The 23,321-nt window shown below is 38.5% G+C and overlaps 1 protein-coding gene across 1 annotated transcript in view; it reads right to left on the bottom strand.

Annotated features, from left to right (window-relative positions):
- Nucleotides 1–7,713: 7,713 nt before the first annotated feature.
- plxna3 (plexin A3) overlaps nucleotides 7,714–23,321 on the bottom strand; it is a 160,351-nt gene continuing 144,743 nt past the window's right edge. Inside the window, exons 23-32 of the mRNA XM_084389361.1 lie at nucleotides 22,162–22,228; nucleotides 19,012–19,158; nucleotides 14,304–14,463; nucleotides 13,200–13,303; nucleotides 12,987–13,083; nucleotides 12,298–12,488; nucleotides 11,227–11,396; nucleotides 10,777–10,989; nucleotides 10,363–10,513; nucleotides 7,714–9,465 (exon numbers count right to left, since the gene is read on the bottom strand). Of these exons, the coding sequence (XP_084245487.1) occupies nucleotides 9,370–9,465; nucleotides 10,363–10,513; nucleotides 10,777–10,989; nucleotides 11,227–11,396; nucleotides 12,298–12,488; nucleotides 12,987–13,083; nucleotides 13,200–13,303; nucleotides 14,304–14,463; nucleotides 19,012–19,158; nucleotides 22,162–22,228 (1,396 nt within the window). The 3' untranslated portion in view covers nucleotides 7,714–9,369. The remainder of the gene's footprint in view (nucleotides 9,466–10,362; nucleotides 10,514–10,776; nucleotides 10,990–11,226; nucleotides 11,397–12,297; nucleotides 12,489–12,986; nucleotides 13,084–13,199; nucleotides 13,304–14,303; nucleotides 14,464–19,011; nucleotides 19,159–22,161; nucleotides 22,229–23,321) is intronic.

The raw sequence follows: 23,321 nt of genomic DNA, 5'->3' as shown, positions 1-23,321 counted from the left end.
ATTGTGATTAGTCGTACAATCATAAAGCATTTGCACCTAAAATTTGCAATGAGTTACAGTATTGTTTAAGTAAGAAATATTACTGCAACTAAAAGTAATCAAATGTAAAAGAACACAGCATAAATTACACTTAGATTAATCCTTGTTGAAGCTACAAAATGTATTAATTTTTCAGTATTAGGCTACTGTCACTTTAAGACCGAATGCATGACACAGATCTGACTCGCATCAGATTTTCTCCCAACTCCTCACGTTCATTTAAAGGGGTGGTATAATGCCCTTTTCACAAGATGTTAAATAAGTCTTTGATGTCCCCAGAGTGTGTATGTGAAGTTCTAGCTCAAAATACCCCACAGATATTTTTATATAGCATGTTAAAATTGTGACTTTTTGAGGGTGAGCAAAAACGCACCATTTTGTTTCTGTTCCTCTAAATGCAAATGAGCTGCTGCTCACCGCACAGGGGGCGGAGCTTCAAGAGCACTGAAAATTTCAAACACTTAGCCTTTTATGTTCAAACCGGATTCAGACAATGATGGAGAGACTGAAGAAGTGCAACATGTAGAATGCAACAGGACATTTCTGAATGGTTAGTTGATGTGGTTATCTTCTAGTCATTGTAAAATTGACGTAAATTCTAGGGTTGGTGATGTCACTAACCCTGGAGGAATGTCGTGTAGTCCCAACCAGCCATTTGTTGTAGTCCTTAATAAGCAATTTCTTTAAAAGCAAATATCTCCCTTTGCATTGAACTTTGAGCATTGTAACTTTGCAGATGTTGTTCATGCTCAAACAGCAACATTACACACTAACTTGTGAGACTCACCAAAAACATGCATTATTAATTCAACCTAAAACCTAGGCTACTTGTTTGTAAGCATCTTGAATATTATGATGTAGCTAAAATGTAACCATTTAAATTAAAATCTACTTAAAAAAACTTGTGTAACGTTACCCCAACAATGCTCAAGGTTAGGCCGTCATTAATCACAAAATCAATGGAGCAAGAAGAGATGGAGACAGGCAAGAGAAACTCAAGCTAAATCAATGAAATGCAAAACATTTGAAATGGCTAAGCAGCAAAAGGTTAGCCAAAAGATGTTACTGGAAGAGGGACAGGCAGTTTTTAATTTTCCAAAGTGGTTCCAAAGCAGTCTGACGCCTCCGGATTGGGATTAAATTAGACGTCTGATGATGGAGTGCTATGGTAGAAAGTCCCCTGACCCCTTCTATCCTGACAGGTCTGTACGGTTTGAAATCTCGCTCTGAATAAATGGAGGAGACGCAAAGTGCAGAGGATCCATTTGAGATGTGGTGGTGCCCTTGGAAAAAGAGCCACACACACACCCGCCCCGAATACACAGTGCATGAAAGCAGACCTTTTCACTGAGATGAACCTCTCCTGCTTTCAAGATTATAAATGGGGTCATGATTTCTCCTCTTGGACACTTTGGCTGCTTCGATCACATCGTTGGGGAGTGTTCTTTGAATAATTAACCAACATTATATGTACTTCCGCGAGCCCTGATGATGTGATCTTGAACACAGAGGACTGGGGTCTAGTTTTGTCAGAATATTCACCTGATTGAGAGCTAAACTGGATGTTTGATGACAGAGGATCAAAAAGATGCTGCTAAAAGTTTGTGGTCAGTAAGAAGTATTCAGCAAGGATGCATTAAATTGATCAAAAGTGAGAGTAAAGACATTTATGTTACAAAAGATTTCGACTCAAGTGTTTTGAACTAAAAAAGTATCAGTTTTCAACACTGATAATAATAATATATGTTTCTTGAGCAGCATATTAGAATGATTTCTGAATGATCATGTGACACTGAAGACTGGAGTAATAATCCTGAAAATTCACCTTTTGCCATTAAATATATTCAAATAGGAAACGGTTCATTTAAATTGTAATAATACTGTATTTGATTACTGTGTTTTTGGTCAAATTAATGCAGCCTTAAAACATTAAAAAACCTTTCCGATCCCAAACTTTTTAAGGATCAGGCTCATGGGAAGGAAAAATCACTATGAGATATCAATTTCTAGCCACAAATGGCCAGAAATACCTGAAGTCTGTGCTCAGATTTGCCAAGATACCAAAGTGAGCAATCTAAAGTCAGAGAGCTCATTATAAAATCAAACATTTCTCATTTCTCACTACAAGCAAAACTAATGAACTTAAGGAACAGATGCAAAGTTCTTTATAAATGGTTTTGCTTCTTAATCCTTTATATAAAACTAAAAAAGAAAACAATTGTGCACTGTATAGGTGAGATCCTTTTTTTCTTTGTGTTGTTCCCAGAAAAAGAGGTTGGTCATCATAATTACATCCCTAAATTAACACTTTTAGTTAGAGGTTTATTCAAATCCCTAACCTCAAGTGTGAGCAATAATGTAGTCATGCTTACCTCGGTAAACACTACTAACTACTGAAACGACTCAATAATGAAGAGTGTCAGTTCTTTACGTCTTAAGGATTGCCTGATTTGCATGCTGTAGGTATGTGTTTATGAGACAAAGTGTGTCATGCAGCAGTTTGTGTATATAGTCTTGTAACGCAGGAACACATTTCATGTCCCCTCAGAATTGAGAGAGCTGGGTTAATGAGCCCCCCCATCAGTATGCATTATTTATTTAGATGCTCTGCACCCCAGAGGCGGCCTGCCTTTTGCCTGTGCGCTTTTTTTCCTCCCCTCTCTATTTCTGTAATCCTTCCTTTTTGTTCTCAGGAGCAGGTCTTCCGCTCAGCTCTTTCTGTTTATCCCTTTCAGATGTTGCACCTTCTTGGCGGCATAAACATTCTACTATTGATGCTTTATCTTTCCAAAATATCATCCGGCTAAAGAAAATAAAGGAGATATGCCACTGATATGCAAACAAATCATGGAACATGTTCGCAGCAGATTGAACAGACAGATTGTCGTCTTTCAAAAACAGGAGACGGCGCTGGTCATCGTATTTTGTGGAATAATGGGATGTTACTAATTCATGCTTCCAAGAACGGCGTGTTCCGACTAATTCATTGGAACTGGAGTTTTACAGAAATGACTCATGAAACAACTTTACAGAGAACAGTCGTTATGCCGTAAAGGCCGTCATTAAGGGAACTACGGCAAAAATAATGCAATTTAAAGAGTAGCGGTCTTCTTTAAATGAGAGCGGACAAAGACATCGAGAGTGCAGTTGAGTTCAACTCAACGAGATCCATCAAAGTCGACTGATAAAAGTCTGCTTTATCTCTCCAGGGCTGGAGACTCTAGACGTTAGCTTGACCTGACTCGCAAAAATCCCTCCTTCCTCAAAAATAAGAGCTGGCTAAGCCAATAAAATGTAAATGAGCGTATGAATATGTATAGAGTGTTACCTGTCATTTTGTAATTACCTCAAGACTGAAGTCTCTGTCTGATCTGCTTCAGATCCTGCCCGGTGGCTAAACGTCTTTGATCTAATCAGTCCTAATTAACCAAGAAGCAAACAAGACAACTTTAACATAAGTTTGTTAGCATGCATCGTGAAAGGCCATGTTCACCCCTGGTAAAGTTACAGTGATTTGCAATGACAAAGTGACCACAAGCCTTTTATTTTCAATGAGAGTTGGAGATTTGAGGTGAGTTTCACATTATGCAAAGGCTCCTATTGTATCGGTTATTATTTTTCTTCTTCTTCTTTTTCTTCCACCATGGTAGTCCCATTAAACCTCTTGTGGAAAAGTTATGAAATTTGGCACACAGATAGAGGACAATCTTAATTAATAGTCTCATTAACTTGAGTCTCTAACTCAGGGTTTCTCAAACTCGGTCCTGGAGGGCCACTGTCCTGCACAGTTTAGCTCCAACCCTGATCAAACACATCTGAGCAAGCTAATCAATGTCTTCAGGATCGCTAGAAACTCACAGCTAGGTGTGTTTGATCAGGGTTGGAGCTAAACTGTGCAGGACAGTGGCCCTCCAGGACCGAGTTTGAGAAACCCTGCTCTAATTTAATCCATCTTTCGCCACCAATTGTCCAAAGTTGTATGTTTAAGCTAATCATTTTTCAACCGCAAGGCCTAGAAACAAAATAAATGTTTCCCTCTAATTTGCAGATTTTCCACCATTTTGAATTTTCCAGTCAAAACCGTAGTGAAATAACTTCAGATTCTATGAAGAGCACGCCAAATTGTACAGTATGTGAGGCTTTATCTCTGCCATGCTTTAACACATTGAGACAAAAGTTGGTACATGTCATTACAAGCACAACCTGAGGGTATGTGTGCAGTTTTGTCAGCGCCACGACTAGCCAGGAAATATGAAAAATAGAATATGTTTTGCATCAAAGTTTGGTCAAAAATCACAAGATTGGACTCTCAGTGCGGCATACCAAGTCGAACAATATACATTTTTCCCATTTTCGACATTGTGAATTTTGTCATAAAATGTTATATTTTTCAAATATAATTTGAATAATATATTGCGTATCGCTACGAAACTCTGTATGTCTTCGGCACCATGCCCGAAAGGTACTCAAAAAGTAAAAAAAAGTATAGTGAAGTTTCAACATTTTTTTCGTTTTGCCTATTTTAATGAAACTAGTCTTGATAGATTCCATAAGTCATACTGAGAACAGTGATACCAATTATGTCATAGTCGGTCAAACTTGCTGTCTGCCACTTTCAACTTCTTTGAAAACGTACTGTTTCGAACTGCTCCTTGACCGTTGGTCCGATTTTCACCTAATTCCACTTTTTTCAAAAACGTTAAAAAAACCTTTCCGATCCCAAATTCGATTCAGATCATCTTCAGAGGCTGTATCTCTGCAAGGCTTTGCTGCATTGACACCAAACTGTGTTTGTCATAGTCACCCCACACTAACCAGACCACATTCATTTGGTGACAGCACCACCTATTTGGTCAAAAGTGATGAGCAATAAAATTATATTACAAGTGATTGTTCTGTATTCATCATTTTTCAACCATTTTGCCTAAAAATCACCTACAAATGTCTTTAACTCATTTTTTGCAGTTAGTGTGCTTGGCCCTTTAATCACTACCTGTAGATATATTATTATTATTATATAATTAATACGATTTTTAAAATTGTATATGCTCAAAAGTTTTCATTTATTTGATCAAAAATACATTCAAATTGTGAAATGTTATTATAATTCTATGTTAATCTATTTTAAAATGTAATTCATTCCTCTGATCAAAGCTGAATTTTTTCAGCATCATAACTCCAGTCTTCAGTGTCACATGATTATCAATGTTGAAAACAGTTGTGCTGCTTAATATTTTTGTGGAAACTTGATGCAATTGTTTTTTTCAGGATTCTTTGATGAATAGAAAGTTCAAAAGAACAGCAAAAAAATTTTTTTTTTATTACTTTTGAATAGTAGTGTATCATGATTTCCTCAAATATAAAGAGGCCTACATAAATATGTTCTTATTAATACGTTCTGATTGGCTTTGATTTTACTGCATCATGCAGCAATTTTGCTTTCACTGGAAACTCATGTTGTCGTCCGATAAGGACACATCGTACTGAAATATGCCGTTTTCCATCTATTCCTCTGTTTTGATATGCACATTCCTGCAGGTGATCACGAAACTCAATCGGGTGCCATCTTACATTATTGCCTATATAATTACAAAGTGTTTCCAAAAGCATTAGTCATATTAGTTTCAGCGTTCTTGCACTGTACACATTCAGAAAGAGTGTAAGGTTGCCCGAGTCCAGGAGTGATAGCGTAAGTTTCACTGAGACACTTGTCTTTATTTGAATGAAAACATCAAGCTCTTGAGACAAAATAGTCCTTGCAGATGATTATATATACAAAAACAATTGAACAAAAAAAAAAAAAAAAACATTCAAGAAATATACAGCATCATCCACATATTTTTTAATTAGCAAAAAACAAAAAAAACACCATGCTTGTCCTTTGAACATTAAGTTAGAATCCAATCTTTCAAAAATCTCGCACAGAGTAAAAAAAAAGGTGCAAATATATACAAAACACTTCATTGCAGCCAGCGTTTTAGACTCATTCTCACGACTCCCTCAAACAACTTAACGCATTAAAAATGGATTTAAAACAATAATTTAAACAAAATAAAAAAAAACAAAAAAAACATTTCAGTCCAATAATTATACAAAATATATTTATATATTTATATAGAATTAAGGACTAGGCATAGCAGTTGCCCATTAACCAGTCATCCAATCCACCAGTCAGTCACAAAGCTCTCCAGACACGTTAATAAACTCCATATATTTCTGAAACTGTAAACAAGTCTGTTACAATAAAATTGATTAAAACATTTGGGATAAAGAGACAAACCGACAAATAAATTAGAATTAATTTATCTGAGACAAAATGTTTTTTTTTTCTTCTTCTTCTTTTATAACTAGAACATTGACTGAAATGTAGTTATGGATCTAAAACAGACATTTTTTTTTTCTTCTACTGTATCTACTGAAAAAACACCACAGTTATTTTTCCACTCACTCCGCTCCGTTCCTCACAAGTTACAGGTGCTTTTAAAAGTATGCCGTTTCACCACACCACGAAAAACAAACTGCAAAGCGCCTCGTTTGGCTCTGAGTTCTGCTGTACGAAAGGAAACGGGCGATTTCTGATATATGGCTATCGGCCGAGGCGCAGTTAGTGTTAGCTCTGTCTTCACCAGTCCAGCTAAAAACACCCCGGTGGGCAGTCGCACTTAACGATAGTCAGAGTTATCTTGCAGGCAGTATGTACGCGACCAAGCTAAGTCCACTTCCCCCACAGTACGTTTGGCTTTACTCACAGTATAGAAAAATCAGATGTAAACCTGACGGCGTGGTTTCAACCAAGAGGTGCTAAATCAAAAAAAAAAAATAATTCAACCACTGAGCTTTATTTTTCAGCTTTTTTTTTAAACATAGATTTATGATTGCGTTTAATTTCTCAAAGTGGTTTTGTCCAGACGTCGGATATTGGTTTCGCACCTGCATTGCTGACGACGCAGCTTTGGCAAACAGGCAATATTTCCTGATGTATCGTGTTGCAAGAGGTTGAAATGCCAGAACGGAACCAGATTCATGAGCTGACCCCATTCCCCCAACAAGAAAACAAACCAATGTTCAAAAAGATTCTGCTTAATTATCATCCTGCAACTTTTTCATATGTTAATGAGGCCCACATTTAGTTCAAAACATCCTGCCTTCACAATTCCAACAACAAAAATTTGGCTTTTGATGATGCCATCTCTAAACGAACTGAGATTCTCGTTATCCCCATCCAAATCCACGTGCTGAATTTGACGGCAGGTTTAATTACATTCAATGAAACTTTCAAATATCCAGATACATTTTGTTTGTTGAAATGGCCAAGTTTTAAAACCTAAAAGCTATTCTTTTGTCACGACTAGTAGTCATCAGCAAAATCAATTGACGTATATGATGCACTTAAAGGTACGTGATCACTTTTGATGGTTATTGAATATCTACATTCAAAAATCAACAAACTTAACTAATAAGGCCCCGATGGATTTCCCTACTGTTTTAATGATCACATATTATGGTGGGCGTTTGTTTGCTCGAACTGACCTTGGTGAATTAGGTTTTGTACATTTTTAAGATGAAGCAAATAGTTCTCCCTGTAGTCCTGGCTGTGATCGACTGAAGGTATTTTGAGTTTAAAACTGGAACATGTATAATGAGGCAACGTTTTTTTTTTTTTTTTTTTTTTTTGCAAGATATGCCCAGTTATGCTGTACATTCTCATGTTGGTGATTTTCCTCAACACAAAAACACAATCGATTCGCTACTAGACAGGGCAGAACTCAGAACCACATATAGCAAGGAATAGAAAACAGCTGAGAATACTTCACGTACGTATCACAGTTCGAGTACCTGGAATATAACGGTTTGAAGTTCACCTCCGTGGCAGCAGAGGGCGCCGCCGCCGCCGTCACGGAGATGATGAAAGTCCGATAAAGAGAAGCGGAAATGACTTAAGGCCTTGTTGTTTGTGTATACAGACAGAATTGACACAATCTTTATAATCGATCAAGCAGGAACCTTACCGTGGTTCACGATGAGGTTTTTACGGGGGACGACTGAAGAGTGGTGCGGACGAGATTTGTCTAGCTGCGGACTTCTACTGTCACTCTATGTCAAAAATTGCATTGGCCTGCTGAAACGGCGATAAAACAGAGTAGAACAGTCGTCCCTTCGTTGTGCTTGGCATTGTGAACACATTTTGGCTGCCATTTGGACAGAACAACAACAGGGAAATGAAAAGGAGCGAATAAGTTGCATCTGCTAACATTGAAAATTTCGAGTCAGGACAGTGAATCTGAACACACAGGGAACTTAAACTCATGGCTTGCAGGTAAATCTGAGAGTTATTGCTCTAGATGGATCTACTACATTAAAGATGCCTGTCATCAAGGGACAAAACTCGGCCCTCGCCAACGCAGTCTGGGAGAAGAACCACAGAATCAGAGTAAACACTCCAAACCTCACAGTAACACAGCGGTGTACAAAAAAGCAAAGGGCGCAAAAATGTCTCCCGAAGGATGAACGCCCATCCCGGAGCACATTTTGGCGAGGGTTTCGGGGAGTCATATCCGGACGCAACAAAAAGGCAAGCTTCAAAAGATGCTGATCCATACCTCTTGACAAGTAGAGGTCCATTTGGCCCCATAATCACAAAAAAGAAAGAAAAACGAGAGAAAAGGCGCTTTTTATAGGTCTATGGCATTTTCGAGACGAGGAGGAGAAGGTTCCTCCCATTCTGCCCAGCCTCAACACTACCCATAATGCAGTTCTCCCCAAATATTTGGTCTCCATTATTGATTCATTCTGATATAAATATCTTCGTTTCTGTTAATGGAGCTCATCACCCCTGCGAACGATTGTTCTTGAGGCATCTCTCGGAGGTCGATATGAAGAATTGTTTTCTGATTACCCTACTAAAACACGATGCTTCGTTTCTCTCCCAGAAAGTCGGATATTTTCTTCAATGGCACTATCTTGGCAAATTAGCTTCCAAGGCAACAGCACGTGCACCTTTCCTCATTGGAATGTATCTGATCCACAGTAGTCCGTGTTGAATAGTTTGTTAGGCAGGCCGATATGAGCGGCGTTCGGTCCGGTCATTAGGGAGTGCGGGCGTTTGGGCGTACAGGTTCTGGGTCCAGGAAAATATTGGGCTTCGTATGCTGTGCTGTGGTTCCTTTAGAGTTGATTGTCCAGTGTTTTAGCCTCACTTTCTGCTAGCACAAGCCGTGCGTGATCTTACACGGGTCGGTCCGCCGGACTCCATAAATTCAGTCTCAACCCTCCCCCAAACCCCCTGAACACTTCCCCTCCCGTCCCGTCCCGTCCGATCCGTCACCGCCCTCAGCTGCTGCCAGACATCAGGTTAATGGCTTGTTCCAGTTTGTGTCGTAGCTTGTGTTTGCGACAGTAACCGTCTCTGTCCAGCGCTGTCAAAATCTGCAAGAGAGAGAGGAAGAGAGGGACAGGCCATTAAATGAAGGCCGAATTCAAGTAATAATTCAATATTCAACATCGTTTTGAGCGCGCGAGTTTGTGGACGCTCACTGGAGCTCTTAATGACAATGATAAATGACCTCATCATATACGACAACGCACATTCATCAAGATCAAACCACGAATATAGAAACAACATTTGCATATCAATTCAAATCTCATGTGCATCTTCAAACTACCGTTAGACCAATTTGCATGACCACTACCAGGATTTATGGTTTTCAACATCTTACAAACGTTTTGATTTAAAGGCTTCTGCATAAATCCCTAAAATTAGCTCTGAAGATATAAGTTGTGCCTAGAAATTAATGATATGAATTTCTTTACAAAATCGACATTTTCTATAGCTTTTGCACTTATTTTACAATTATACTTTCTAATAGAGTGTGTACACACACACACACACACACACACACACACACACACGTAGGGCTGTCAAATCACATAAACATTTGCGTTTATATAATTGCACTAATATTTATACATATATCTGTGTGTATATATATATATATATATATATATATATATACACACAGTATGTATGTGTGTAAACATATTTGTGCTGTCAAATCGATTAATCGTGATTTTTTTTACATAAAATTTAGTGTTTTGTATAATTGTGTGTGTGTATATATATATATATATATTTAGTAATTATACCTATTGTAAGAATATTACATTGGATGGTGTTGCTTTACTTAATACTTAGTTTAGCAGAGATGACACTGAAAAACCCATATATACTTTAAACCCCTCCAAACACTTGACTCTTGAATGCTAGTATTTTGTGTAAATGTGTACTGCTTAGGATGAGGTGTAAATAAATGTCCCATGTCTCACCTCTTCCTTGTACTTGTTGATGTAGAAGTACAGTTCACTGAGCGCGCTCAGTGTGTTGAACTCGTTGCCATGGAGACGAGACTGCTCTACCAGATAGGCGTCCATGTCCTGATCGCTGATACTTGGCATCTTGCTGATGTCTCTGTAATATCTTGAAAACACACACACACACATAAATACCCTGGTTTAAAATGATCTGCTTTGAATTGTAAATGAACAGTTTGCAGTTAATCTACTGGGGAAAATGAAAATCAAACTGATTAATTTAGGCAGCATCTAATCAGTTGGGCCTACTAGGGCAAGTACAGAATTACAATTACTATTGTTAAAAGTGGAGTGTCAGTATCCTTGCAGGTTTTGATCTGTCAGATACATCAGATAAAGTGTGTGGTATTCTGAGGCATGTGTCCGTACCTCTCCACCCAGCTCTTGTAGTTGGGAATGTCTTTAGCATAGAGGAGCTTGTTTGACGGAGAGTCTTTGCCCAGGCGATGCTCAGACGTCGAGCAGGAGTCCATGAAGGTCTGAGCCACCACTGACAGACAGGCGTCTGTAATACTGTTCTTGTGGATGTCAAAGACAAACTGAGGGTTTTTTATCACATTGACCCAAAACCGCAGAGGAAGGCTGGGATAGAAAGATATAGAGAGAGAGAGACAGAGAGAGATACAATAAAATCTGATTACATCCAAAAAGCTTTTTAGTGATTGTGGTCTGTCTTGAATCGCACACACAAATACATTATTTTCCAATTGCTCCGAGAGCATTCACTAAACAAATGGAACTGAACTGGCGACCCGGCAAACAATCGAAACAGATGCTTTGGAAAATGAGGTCGAAGACCGGAAGTGCTCAGGATCTCACCAGTTGCTCTTCCAGGTGTGCCGTACGTCCGGGTCGGTGATCTGTCTCTTGTCCGCCTGCTCGTCCAGGAAATCAAACATGTATTTGATGGCCAGCGGGAGAGCGCTGCCGCGATGGGCCGTACTGAATACAGTCTCAAACAGATCGTCCACAAACTTCTGCAGTGTGCCCTAAAAACACCACACACAAGAGTTTACAACATGTTTCAATAAAAACTCTGCTGAAACTTCAGTGTTATGGATGCCAAATGATTCTTATTAAATGGATTGCTCCAATTTTTAAAAGCAATCCGTTTCATGTTGTGCAAATAGTAATAAAAAATTTCAAATTTTTGAACAATCACTACGTAGCTGAAGTCATACATCGACAAGCTCATATTGACCATGTCTGTCTTTGTGAGCGAACCAATCAAATCTAACTTAAATTTGATCGGTTCACACACAAAGACATACAGTTCGGTTCGCAAACAAGACCTGCATCTTGTTGGTTTGGGGTCAGTAAGATAAGTCTCTTCTGCTAACCAAGACTGCATTTATATGATCGAAAATACAGCAAAAACGCTGAAATATTGTCACAATTTAAAACAACTGTTTTACATATAAATATATTTAAGCATGTAATTTATTCCTGTGATGCAAAGCTGAATTTTCAGCATCATTACTCCAGTCTTCAGTGTCACATGATCCTTCAGAAATCATTTTAATATGCTGATTTGCTGCTCAAGAAGCATGTATTATTATTTTTAGTTTAAAATAGTTGTTCTTCATTTATAATTTGATGAAAATAAAGGTTAAAAAGAACAGCATTTATTTAAAATAGAATATTTTGTGACAATGTAAAAGTCTTTACTGTCATTTTTGATCAATTTAATGAGTACTTGCTGAGTAAAAGTAAAGAAAATCTCACAGAGCCCAAACTTCTGATGCATTGACGCCAGGCTGTGTAAATAACGACAGAATCTTCATTTCTGGCTGATATAACCCTGGTAAAACACTGTAACAGCCTTGAGTTGTTTCTTTTGTTTTAATAAATACCTCAGTTTCCTGTGTATACAGGATGGTGTTCATGTACCTTGGTAGCCAGTAAGCGTGTGAGGTAAATCTCAGACACCATCTTGCTCCCGCGGTCTCCCTCCCGCTGGTCTGCGTGCTCGTGGTTCTTCACCAGGTGCCAGAGTTTGGTACCCGTCTCCTGGTCAGGGGTGATCATGGGAGCCCTGGAACGCAGGCTGTCTGGACTGCTAGACGTCCTCAGGAGGCTCTCTACACCACAACGCCATTGAATCCAAATTAGCAAATGCACTTCTTAATGCATTGCTTTTACATATCTTAGCCAGTACATCTAAACCCATTGTCTCTGAAACATAATATTCATCTTTTTAATGGCTGTCTCTCAAAACCTAGCGAGCCGAATCAACATTTACTGTCTAGAAGGGTAGATGTCTACATAAACATCATTATGGCTGAAATGGATCCTCTTACAGTATGTGACTGATTTCAGACAGCCTACACATTGAGAGCATGTCTAAGGTATCCAAAACTGCTGTTTAGCTAGGCAGCTCACAAGTTTTTTTTCCACTGAAGAGCTCAAACAAACTGACTTCAGCCAAGAATGGTTGGTGAAAAGATCTTAAATTCCCATTTGAGTCAAACATGCTGCATGTGGCGCTACACAAAAGGCTGAAAGAATCCGTGATATATTAAACAAACATGGCTAAAGCCGAGGATCATGTGGCGTAAAGCGATCCGAGTGTGGCTTACCGTATCGACTGAGCGAGCGAGTGAACGTGAAGGAGTTGGCGATGTTGTAAGCGGATACTTGCTTCTGAACCAACGCCACCAAAGACCCATCTGTCACCTAAGATGGAAAATGAGAACTATAAAAAAAGCATCTCCATTTTTTGTACAGCACGTGACAAGCATCGGTAAATTTGCATAACATAACGGAGCAGCTGCCAGGAAATGTTGTTCAACCTGGTAGTGCGCCAGTGTGTTCAGTCTCTTCCAGTCGCTCTCGATCTTTGTGGTGACGTCTTCATCCTGGAGGATGATTCTGGTCAGTCGACCCTGTCGCCATTCTGTAGGAGGACAATGAACGCATTAGTCTGGGATGATGATGTTTCTGAAGTGTCGAAGGTAAAACGTTTGCTATGTTTGAGTCATCATGCGATAGATAGATAGATAGATAGATAGATAGATAGACAGATAGAATGATAGATAGATCGATTGAACGATAGAGATAGATTGAACAATAGATAGATTGATTGATAGATAGACAGACAGAATGATAGATCGATTGAACGATAGAGATAGATAGATTGAACGATAGATTGATTGAACGATAGATAGGACGACTGAACCATAGATAAAATGATAGATAGAAAGACAGATGGATCAATAGATAGAATAATAGATAGATAGATCGATTGAACGATAGATAGACAGGGACAGACAGATAGATAGGTTGAACAATAGATCGATTGAACGATAGATAGGGCAGGCAGACAGATGGACAGAATGATAGATAGATAGACAGACAGACAGAACGATAGATAGATAGATAGATAGATAGATAGATAGATAGATAGATACAACGATAGATTAATTGAACGACAGATAAAATGATAGATAGATATAACAATAGATAGATAGACAACAATATATAGATAGATTGAACGATAGAGATCCGATAGATTGAATGATAGAGATAGATAGATTGAAAGATAGATAGATTGACTGAACGATAGATAGAACGATTGAACGATAGATAGACAGATAGATGGATCAATAGATAGAACAATAGATAGACAGATCGATTGAACGATAGATAGGGACAGACAGACAGATGGATAGATAGATTGAACAATAGATCGATTGAACGATAGATCGATTGAACGATATATAAATATGGTAGGCAGACAGATGGATAGAATGATATATATATATATATATATATACAGTATATATATATATATATATACTGTATATATATATATATATAGACAGACAGAACGATAGATTGATAGATAGAATTAACATTACATGATCTATATGATCCTAATAATCCTCAGTTATTACCCAGGTCCATGTCGTCGGCCTGCGGGCGCTGAGAGTACGGGATGCCCTTGTACACAGCATCTAGCAGCTTGTCCTTCACCTGAGTGATCGTGTCACAGTTTAGCACCTTAACAGGGATTTCTGTACCGGCCTCTCCCTCCGGAGGAATACACATGAGCGTCTGAGAGCAACACACAGATACAGAACAATATTGAACAACAAAAGAAAACACGACAATATTGATTGACAAGATGACCAGCAAAAACAAGTCTCCATTAAAATCTAATATGCAGACCGCACACTCTAACATACACATGGACTTATGAGGGTGCAGAAAGGTCAAGACACATTTTATTATACACAGTGGGAGACTGGAGCTCGCTCTGGCCCGGCTCTGCCAGCCTATCAAAGATTGATCGAGATCCCGTTTCATGCTTCAGCCTGATTTATCATAATAGCCATCTCAACTTTAACTGTTATGTCAATGGTGAAATATTTATCCGCCTGCAAAGCGCTATTCAGAATATGTGAAACGCGCGGGTTTTGATAAAACGGTCACAGATCGATAAAAACAAACGGCTAGAAGTGATTGATCCGGCCACAAACAAGGATTCATATGGCATTTCTGAAGGTAAAAGATACTTCAAGCTGAAATATGTAATCTTTTTGATATTAAAATACTTTCTCCCATCCATTTAATATGCATGCAGACACAACTTTATAGGTTGATTTCCATGAAAAGTGTAAACAACGTCTCTGTCTTGCTAACAAAATATTAATCTGTTTGTTTTAAGCAACCTGACCAAAACAGCAACAATGTACTCAACCAATGCTGTGCAAATAAATAAATGAATGAACAAATACGTTAAAATGTGCAGAATTTGACATACTGTTTCTAGCTTATTTCGAAACGCTCAGAAATCACGAAATGAATCGTAAAAAAGCAAACCATGGGATAACCATAGCACAATGTCCTAATAAAACATGGTGCTTTTGCTACTTCTTTTAGTGTTTGAATGCATTTCATTTTTGTACCATAATTACTATGGTAAAACCTTAATAAAGCTATAAAACTTTCATGCAGCCATATAGCATTAGTAAAAGAAGAATTAAAAATAAGACAAGCTGTGGAATGTGTGCATCAGCTCATTTATGCAGCCAGTAGCATAAGTGAAACGAGATTCATAAAATAACAGCCCTCAGCACTTACCAAGTGAGTAACACACACAAATAACAGCTTTATAAATAGCAGTTGAGTTGCATTAAAGAGCCGCGCGTTTATTATGAAGCCGATGCTTTGATATATCTCCGTTCACGCCGTGACAACAGTCCATATAAATGAATGAGAAGACCTTTTGTGCGCATGGCCAGCGTAAATCGTGTGATTAAAACAATGCAGCTGGCACTGGTGCGCGACTGAGCATCCGTAATCACGGCTACTCGCTGATCATTAGCTCACGGCAATTCCTCCCTCCAGCCGCGGCTCACACGCGAGAGGTTTGTGATTAAAACCCAATTACACAGTAAATTACGGAATTCTCCCAGAGACGGAGCCCAGCTATATTTAGGACACCCGGCGCTGGTTTAGGAACCGGATTGGGTTGAGAATAGGAGCTTGGAGGAAATGAGGGTTTTACGAAAGCTTAACATGAAGATCAGTTCTCGTCTCTGGCTGTGTGTGTGTGTGTGTGTGTGAAGATGAGAGAGTGTGTAAAGGTGACTTTAGTGTCCTTTAGCACGTTCACACATCCACATTTCATCACCTAGCTGAGCCGTTAATGGTTAAAGGAAGAGTAATACTGCATCAAAACACAATGTTTTACCTTTTCAGATGTTTTTAGCTAGAAATTATATCTATTAATATTAATACTTACCTTAGTATTGCTAATACTTAGTCTTTTCACACCAATTTTGGCACAAAGAACATACAAAATTGTATGAAAACTCATACTGCAATATTCCAGCATTTTTATGCTTATATTCCATATATATGCTTATATTCCATATTTTATGATGGTATTCTGTCCGCATTTGCAAGATCAATGCAAGATCCAGTATCTTTTTTTTTATTTAAATGTAACCGGTTATGATTTAGATCCTAGTTTTAATCAGTGTCCCATTGGCCCTTTAGTCCCATCTGAGACAAAACAGACTTAAGACCTCAAATGCCAATGAAATATTCTATAGAAATGTAATCTTATGCATAAATAATTTTTTTTAAACAACTTTTGATACATCAACTACCAATGACATTTAAATAAACTTTAAGGGATATACAAACTGATTGACTAATGCCTTGATCTGCCAATGAAAATGGAATAAATTGATTACAGAATGTAATAAAATGAGTTATTACTATGACGGCATCAATATGAAAATTCTGACTGATACCCACATAAATAAATAAATAAAGTGTATTATTCACACAGTCCTACTACTAATAGTAATTATATATGATGTGTATGATTTAGTCGAAAAAAATAAATATAAATCATAAAAAATTTATAGAATTAATAACTAACAAATAAAATGGTTTTAAAATCTACAAGTGAATTAAGTCATCACTAATGTGTGCCAGAGATGATGGCAAAGATAATCTAAATGTAAGAATGAGGTGGATTAGACAATTAGCCTATACGCAAAGCTGAACTGACCAATCAGCATTCAGAACTGGAACAATCTGATTTATAATTCAAAATGTGTTGAAACAAGAGCAAATATTTGCACTCCTAATGAACATCTCAACACACACGCTGTGTCACAGGTGAGCCTGACCTTTTCTGACGGCCCCTAGGGGCCTCTCTTTAGGGTTGACAGCTAAGACAGCTGAATAACTGAGCTACATATCGATTCCCTTAAGCTGATCTATCCTGAATACTGTGGAATTGATGAGCTGTCCTATAGCTGTAACTACCACTGAGGAGCCATAGATTAAAGCTCATTCATTGGTCGACTCGTATTGTTCCATTTAAAATCAATGCACAGATCTCCGTCGGCACAGACAGACAGTAAATATGCTCTTTTTGTGTAGTCGTGTTTGTGTATGTGAGATAAATCAGCCGCTGTATTTCCTGGCTGTCTGTTGAGCTTTGGGTTTGTGTTATGAATGCCATGATAAATTCTTAGATTTGTTTCAGTCATTACAGGCTCTGATCAGGTCAGATAAGGGAGGCGAGACACATATCAGATCATTCTTTGTTTTTTCTCAATCTCTGTCCCTGTTATTGCACCTCTGACAAACCCTGCTCTCAAAGTAATTTTATAACTTACCCTGCCTGGCCTGATATCATCAGTCTGATTGGCATTTGAGCTTTTAAGTCGGTTTTATCTCAGAAGGGACTAAAGGGCCGATGGGATCTCCGGATCCAAAAACAAGCGAAAAGAAAACCTGCGTAAACCATGTCTGTGTTCGAAATCGCCCCCCTATACCCTTAAATAGGGCACTATATGAGGGAACAGCCATTTGTAGTGGTGTCAGAAGCCATAGTGGGCATTATCAAGTGCACTCATTCAATCCCACAATGCACTGCACTAATGATATACACTTGACGGCTAGAGAATACCCATAATGCACTGTGAGAGTTGTGCGCCGAATGAATTCCAGCGTCTGACTAGAAGATGAGGCCCGCAGCTGAATCATACATCCATCTGTTTTTCAATCCAATGTAGCTACATCGTAATATAATACAGGTATAAATTCATGTTTAATTGATTGTTAAATTGTTTAATTAAGGTTTATTCATGCTAGTTTCAATGACAGAGTTCAAGATAAATCTTTTCATTACTACTGGAGCTGCCAGTTTGCTAAGCTGCAAATGATAATTAAACAGCAAGCACAAACTACGCAAAAGCGGCCGAATTCACTCACTCGTTTTGGAATATATTAGTGGACAAATGTAGGGAATAGTGAATGAGGGTATAGGGGGTGATTTCGAACACAGCCCAGGAGTGGATATAAATTGTTTATGCACAAGTTCGTTAACATGATCACCAAACTTTCAAAAGCATATAAATCCAAACTGGCTGATGTTGAACCCATAAAGAGGTGTAGGACTGTGAAGCTTTAGGGGTGTGGATGGACTCCACCAACTCCATCTATGTTTTGATCATCGTTCTGAATCCGATCCGGACGAAGTCTTTGACAAAAAAGTTTCTGTTCAAAATTGTTTTTGATAAACAAGACTGATAAAAAATAATGAATGATGATTTAAACGATGTATAAAAGCAGAGGCTCTGTTCTTTCTTTAGATATATTGAGTGTTTATATATTCAAGAAAATGCTGGAAACTTGCACATACGGACAGAATACCATCATGACATACCAAATATAAAAACAGCAGCCATTGTCATGATGATATAGTCTTTTGAATAAAACATTAAACTAAAAACTACAAATATTGCACTATGATATTTCATTCAGATGCATTGACTAATGTTAAATATGAATATATATGTTCTCTGTACCAAAATCTTGGACTTTCTAACATGTAGAAGACATGGTAAAGAAGTGTGTATTAGTAATACTAATTTAAGTATTAGTATTAATAGATTTCATTTCTAGCTGGGATCATCTGAAAAGGTAAAACATTTGTAAGCATTTATGTCTTTTTCAAATGTATATTTCGAGCTGAAATCAAACACTTGGTCTCTTCAATGAGGCTGGGGGTGCTGGGAGACAGGAAGAGGGATTATGGGATACATTAGAGAGCGTCACCACGGGGACACTGACCAGCTGCTTGTAGTCGATTTGCTGTCGGATGAGCTTGTCTTCGCTCAGGGAGTATCTGGCCTCTCCTGTGATGGCATCTATGGGACCTTTTTCCATCTGCTGTTTTATAGCACAGTAGAGCATAAACAGAGGCTCGCCAGCACACTCCTGCATAGAGAGAGAGAGAAAGAGGTCATAATATACACTTTCGTTACATTTTATTTACTCCCAAAAGTCCACTTATAATGTTAGTCAAGGTTTCTTGCTCCAAAGGTTTACAGTTCATGATCCTTCTCCACTTTCTCACTGACCCACAGAATTAAACATGCTGTTTTCGCAGCTGTATTTTAAGACTTTTTTTATGTAAAGTAAATGACATCTGTTACGATTGGCTAAACAATACATTCTGGTTAATGGATTCTCACACAACTTCCCGCTTGAAGTTAAAGGGTGATCGTGTCTTTTCTGTTGCCGCTCCGTGTCTGTGGAATGATTTGCCTGAACACATAAGGCTGTCTCCCAATGTTGATAACTTTAAATCCTCACTGAAGGCTTATTTTTTCTCTCTGGCTTTTGGTTCAATGTAATTTTATGAATTTGTGTGTGTTCCTGTGAGTTTATGTACTTATGTGTTAGATTGTACAACACTTTGGTCATCAGTGGCTGTTTTAAATGTGCTCTAGAAATGAAAGTGCCTTGCCTAAGGCTGCACGATATATTGAAATAAACTCGATATCTCTATGACAAAATCACCCCACTCATTCTAGAAAGAATAATTATTTTCCATATTTAGCTATTCAAGTCATCTGATGAACATTCTTCATAATCGCAGAGAAAGTAAATATCGCAATGTCATTTTTTTCCAATATCGTGCAGCCCTATTCTAGTCTATTTAGTACTTCAGTGCTTTAATTTCCAAAAGAGCAAGAAAATCTTGTTTTCCATTATGCCTCCTTTAAAACCTTTTACCTTTAAAGAACACACTAAAGAACATCCTGTGCAAAATACCACAGACCATCAATTCAATAAAATCACAGCGAGCTGTAATTTTCCACGCACTTCGAAAATGCTTAATTGCACCTTTAAATACAGAGGAAACCGCAATGAAAGGAGAGACAAAAAAAGACATTCTGACCAAAAGCACACAAAAAAAAAAAAGAGAAATAAGACGGCGAGCGTGCAGAGAAAGAAAGCGCGGCCATGAGAAGGAGAGACGTGGCCAATCACGGTTCTTTTCAGATGGCATTTGTGAAGTGTGGAGAAGTCTCCAATTACCCACTTAAAAACGTTTGATGACTAAACAGCTATACTGAGGGGAGGCTATTATTTAGTTCTTAGGCGAGATCAGCTTGACATTATTAATTACAGCATGACATCCTGAATCACACTCTTCTAACGCAGACGGAGAGGGTTACCCAGCATCCATTGCACGCCTAACAGCAAGTAATTCTAAACAACCAGCCTTCGAACTCTATGTCAAATGCATTTAGTCCTAATATATACATCAAATCCGCATCTTTTTATTGCTTTTAGAGGCTGTCTGCGTTCTGGCTCCATCTGCTTTTCATAGTCTGGCTGTTAGACCCTGTTATGACACAACAGCTGTGTGTCACGGGATCCGCGCCAGGATTCACTCGCTAACGGACACATTTGAACGTTGAATTCGCGCAGTTTAGCGTATGCAGCGTAAATGCAGATGACATGAACTGACAGCACAAGACGAAGCCCTAAAAGTCTGTTAACAAATATTTATATTACCCTTGGAGAGTTGGTTAACCCCAAAATGAAAATGATGTCATAGTTTTGATACCCTCATGTCGTACCAAACCTGCATGACTTTCTTTTGTGAAACTCTAAAGGAGAAATCATATAACGAAAGCACACAGTGAAAACGGACTGTCAAGCTCATAAAATAAAATAACATAGCCTAATAAAATAAAAAATATCAAATAAAAAATAAAATTAACAAAAAAATACAATAAAATAGTCCAGATGACTTACAAAATAACAACAAAAATATAAAATAAAAATCATCCAAGCTTAAAAAAATAAATATATATATTATTTATACGTTTATTTAAGTCTAGAATATAATTCATAACTGGACTAGTTTGATAGTGATTTATTTATTTATTCATTGTATTATATTTTATTTTAGATTTATATTTTTTATTGTATTGTATCTTGACAGTCCTTGGTCACTGTGTTTTCATTATATGATTTCTCCTTTTGAGTTGTTTTGCTACAGTAGTTATAGCTGGTCTCTCAGCCTGGTCAGATTTCTCGAGGTTTTAGAGGCACTTTTCAGCTGGTCAGGCTAGGAGACCCAGCAAAACTAGCTTTGCCAGTCTAAACATCCCCTTTGTGTTCCCTTCCCTGTAATAAATAAAAATGTCATACAGGTTTGGAACGACATGAGGAGAAATGAAAAAATGACATTTAATTCCTGGATGAATTAATCCTTTAAGCGGAACATTTATACGTTCTGTATGACGCTAACGTTACAGTGATCCCTCAAAACAAATGATTGGTAATGTGATAATGTAAACAACATAAATATACAGTATTCAACAGATGTGGATGCTTTGGCTCGCAATATATATGAAATGCATTACAAGTACACATCCGGGCAGTGCAATAGAGCTGTACCGAGGAGGCAATTCATGGTAATTACTTCTAGAGGCCTGTATGGTGGCCAAAACACTTTAACATCTGCACTTATGGGACGTAAAGATATTAGGCGGCCGGCCAGCGCTACATTCCACAGGGCAATTCCAGGCCTGAATGCACAAAGGGCCCGATGTTAGCGCTAATAGCCATCTCAATCAGCTTTAGCTTAATACAGCGGCCATCTTGGTGAACTCTGGAACACCTGACAGGATGTGGGATTGAGCGAGCGCCCTCATGACCTTGACAGGCCTGATTTCAGGGTTGGGTGGAAGCCGTGGCATTCCTGAGTCGCTATATGGAGCGTAGGCTTTAGCGAGATTTATTAGCAGGCTTTGCGATGAGTCAGCCTGTCAAAAACGTCAGCGCGACAAAATCTTGTCGCAAACAAGATGCTAGTTAGCCAGAGAGAAGTTTGAGGTTGTGGCTCAATTTCATGTAGGACTTCACACAGCACATTATTCAAATGTACTGAATGTTAATGGTAGAAAACAGGTCACAAACCTTAAGGAAGCGGTGCAGGAGGAACGTGAACCAGTTGGTGAGCATCTTCTCAGCCACAGATTCAGTCCTGCAAAGACAAAGCAATCCATAAATGCAGATGATGCTGTGTGGTTGATGCTAAATGGTTGCTAAGGCATTGCTAGGTGGTTGTTATGGTGTTCTGAGTGGTTCTACCATGCTGCTATGTGGTTCCTAAAGTGTTCTAGCTCATTGTTCGGGCAATGCTAGGTGGTTGCAAATGTGTTCTTGGTGGCTGCTAGGCCGTTGTTATGCAGTTGCTAAGGTATCCTACGGCATTGGTAGGGCCTTACTATGCTGTTGATATTTTTTTCTGGGTGTTTTTTGCATGCTGCTATGTGGCTACTTAAGTGGTATAATGTGTTATGAATGGTTGCTAGGGCATTACTATGCAGTTGCTATGATGTTATGGGTAGTTGCTAGGGCATTGCTATGCAATTGTTAAAGGGTTCTGGGGGTTTTCAGGGCATTGTCAGGTGGTTGCTAAGATGTTCTGGGGGTTGTTATGGGGACTGCTATGTAGTTGCTATGGTGTTCTGGCTGTTTTCTAGGGCATTGCTATGCAGTTGCTAAGGTGTTCTAGTGGGTTGCTAGGGAATTGCTATGTGTTGGGTTTGCCAGGGCATTGTAAGGTGGTTGCTAAGATGTTCTTAGGGCGCTGCTATGTAGTTGCTAAGCTATTCTGGTTGTTCTCTAGGGCATTGCTATGCAGTTGCTAAGGTGTTTTTGATGGAATTGCTAGGTGTTTGCCAAAAATGTCTGGAGGATTGATAGGGCCTTACAATGTCAGGGTGTTCTGAGTGGGTTTACCATGCTACTAAGTGGTTGTTAAAGTGTTCAAGGTTGCTAGGGTGTTGCTATGCAGTTACTAAGGTGTTCTAGGGGGTTTCTAGGACATTGTTAGGTGTTTGCTAAGATGTTCTGGGAGATTAATATGGCCTGTGGTTGCTAGGGTGTTGCTATGCAGTTACTAAGGTGTTCTAGGGGGTTTCTAGGACATTGTTAGGTGTTTACTAACATGTTCTGGCGGATTAATATGGCCTTACTATGTTAGGGTGTTCTGAGTGGTTTTATCATGCTGCTATGTGGTTGCTAAAGTGTTCTAGGTGGTTGCTGGGGTGTTGCTATGAAGTTGCTAAGGT

This window comes from Rutilus rutilus (genome assembly GCF_951802725.1).
Source record: "Rutilus rutilus genome assembly, chromosome: 19".
In the NCBI taxonomy this organism is placed as follows: Eukaryota; Metazoa; Chordata; class Actinopteri; order Cypriniformes; family Leuciscidae; genus Rutilus; species Rutilus rutilus.
The sequence above is the reverse complement of the archived record's forward strand: the minus strand, read 5'-3'. Positions and strand labels throughout refer to the sequence as shown.